The sequence below is a fragment of the Seriola lalandi genome, unplaced genomic scaffold (genome assembly GCF_002814215.2).
Source record: "Seriola lalandi dorsalis isolate HSWRI2012SDOR001 ecotype SW California unplaced genomic scaffold, Sedor1 jcf7180002051212, whole genome shotgun sequence".
Taxonomy (NCBI): Eukaryota; Metazoa; Chordata; class Actinopteri; order Carangiformes; family Carangidae; genus Seriola; species Seriola lalandi.
The window spans coordinates 9,568-10,716 of record NW_019521765.1 but is presented as its reverse complement, the minus strand read 5'-3'; the positions used below and the strand labels follow the sequence as shown (position 1 = coordinate 10,716).

The following is a 1,149-nucleotide window of genomic DNA, read 5'->3' as shown; positions in this document are numbered from 1 at the left end:
AGGAAGGACAGAAGGACAGAAGGAAGGACAGAAAGTAGGACAGAAGGACAGAAAGTAGGACAGAAGGACAGAAAGTAGGACAGAAGGACAGAAGGACGGACAGAAGGAAGGACAGAAGGAAGGACAGAAGGACAGAAGGACAGAAGGACGGACAGAAGGACGGACAGAAGGAAGGACAGAAGGAAGGATAGAAGGAAGGACAGAAGGACAGAAGGACAGAAGGAAGGACAGAAGGAAGGACAGAAGGAAGGACAGAAGGACAGAAGGAAGGACAGAAGGAAGGACAGAAGGACGGACAGAAGGACCTGTGGAAGGCGTTTCTGTCCACTGATCCCTCAGTGTCCTGCAGTTTTCTCAGATGGAAGAAACACTCTCTGAGCCGAGGGTCGGACCGGTGCAGACCGGAGCTCCAGATGGCCTGAGAGAGAAAACAAACGCACCCAAAGTGTTCCTGAAACTCCCCGACAACCGAAACATCCAAAACACCAACAACACACGTGAAAGCTTCATGTGATTTTGGCGGGAAGAGATCTTTGATGCGTGTTACAGTAAAAATACCTCGAAGAACTGGTTGACGTTGATTCTCCCCTCGGAGGCGAAGCTGTCAAACAGCACGTCAGCGGCTCTGGAACAACACGACACGCTCTGATACACATTCACTCAAAACTCAGTTAAGACCAGAATCTGACTTTCATCTGTTTCATCTGATAAAAATTATTATGTCAAATAAATCAGGAGTTATTCTTCATACACAGCTCAGAGTCCAGTGTCTGGTTTCATCTGGTTTTATATTCATCATAAAACCTCTTGAACACTTCAAGCTTCACCTTCCTGTAGCTGCTGCTGTCTGATCTGATGGCTTACCTGGCCTCAGGTAACACTGACTTTCAGACTTACGCTCTGCGTTTGGACAGACTCTGCTGGGGGGGGAACCAGGGCTGGGAGGGGGGGAAACCTCGGTCCTCCGGCTGGACCACGGCCTGAGGGAGGGGAGGCTTCAGGCAGCCGTTACTGACCGACACCGGCACCACTGCGCACACAAACACCTTATGGTTTGTTATGTTGTGAGATGATCTAACGGCCTTGTGGGTTTCAGGTGCATAAAACAAACTCACACATAAAAAAAACAACAACGATGGACAAAGAATA

General features: G+C 48.9%; 1 protein-coding gene across 1 annotated transcript in view; it reads right to left on the bottom strand.

Moving 5' to 3' along the window:
- Positions 1-297: 297 nt before the first annotated feature.
- LOC147819649 (uncharacterized) overlaps positions 298-1,149 on the bottom strand; it is a gene marked incomplete at its 3' end in the record, with an annotated part of 4,608 nt that continues 3,756 nt past the window's right edge. Inside the window, exons 3-5 of the mRNA XM_087172016.1 lie at positions 898-1,030; positions 559-625; positions 298-418 (exon numbers count right to left, since the gene is read on the bottom strand). Of these exons, the coding sequence (XP_087028142.1) occupies positions 298-418; positions 559-625; positions 898-1,030 (321 nt within the window). The remainder of the gene's footprint in view (positions 419-558; positions 626-897; positions 1,031-1,149) is intronic.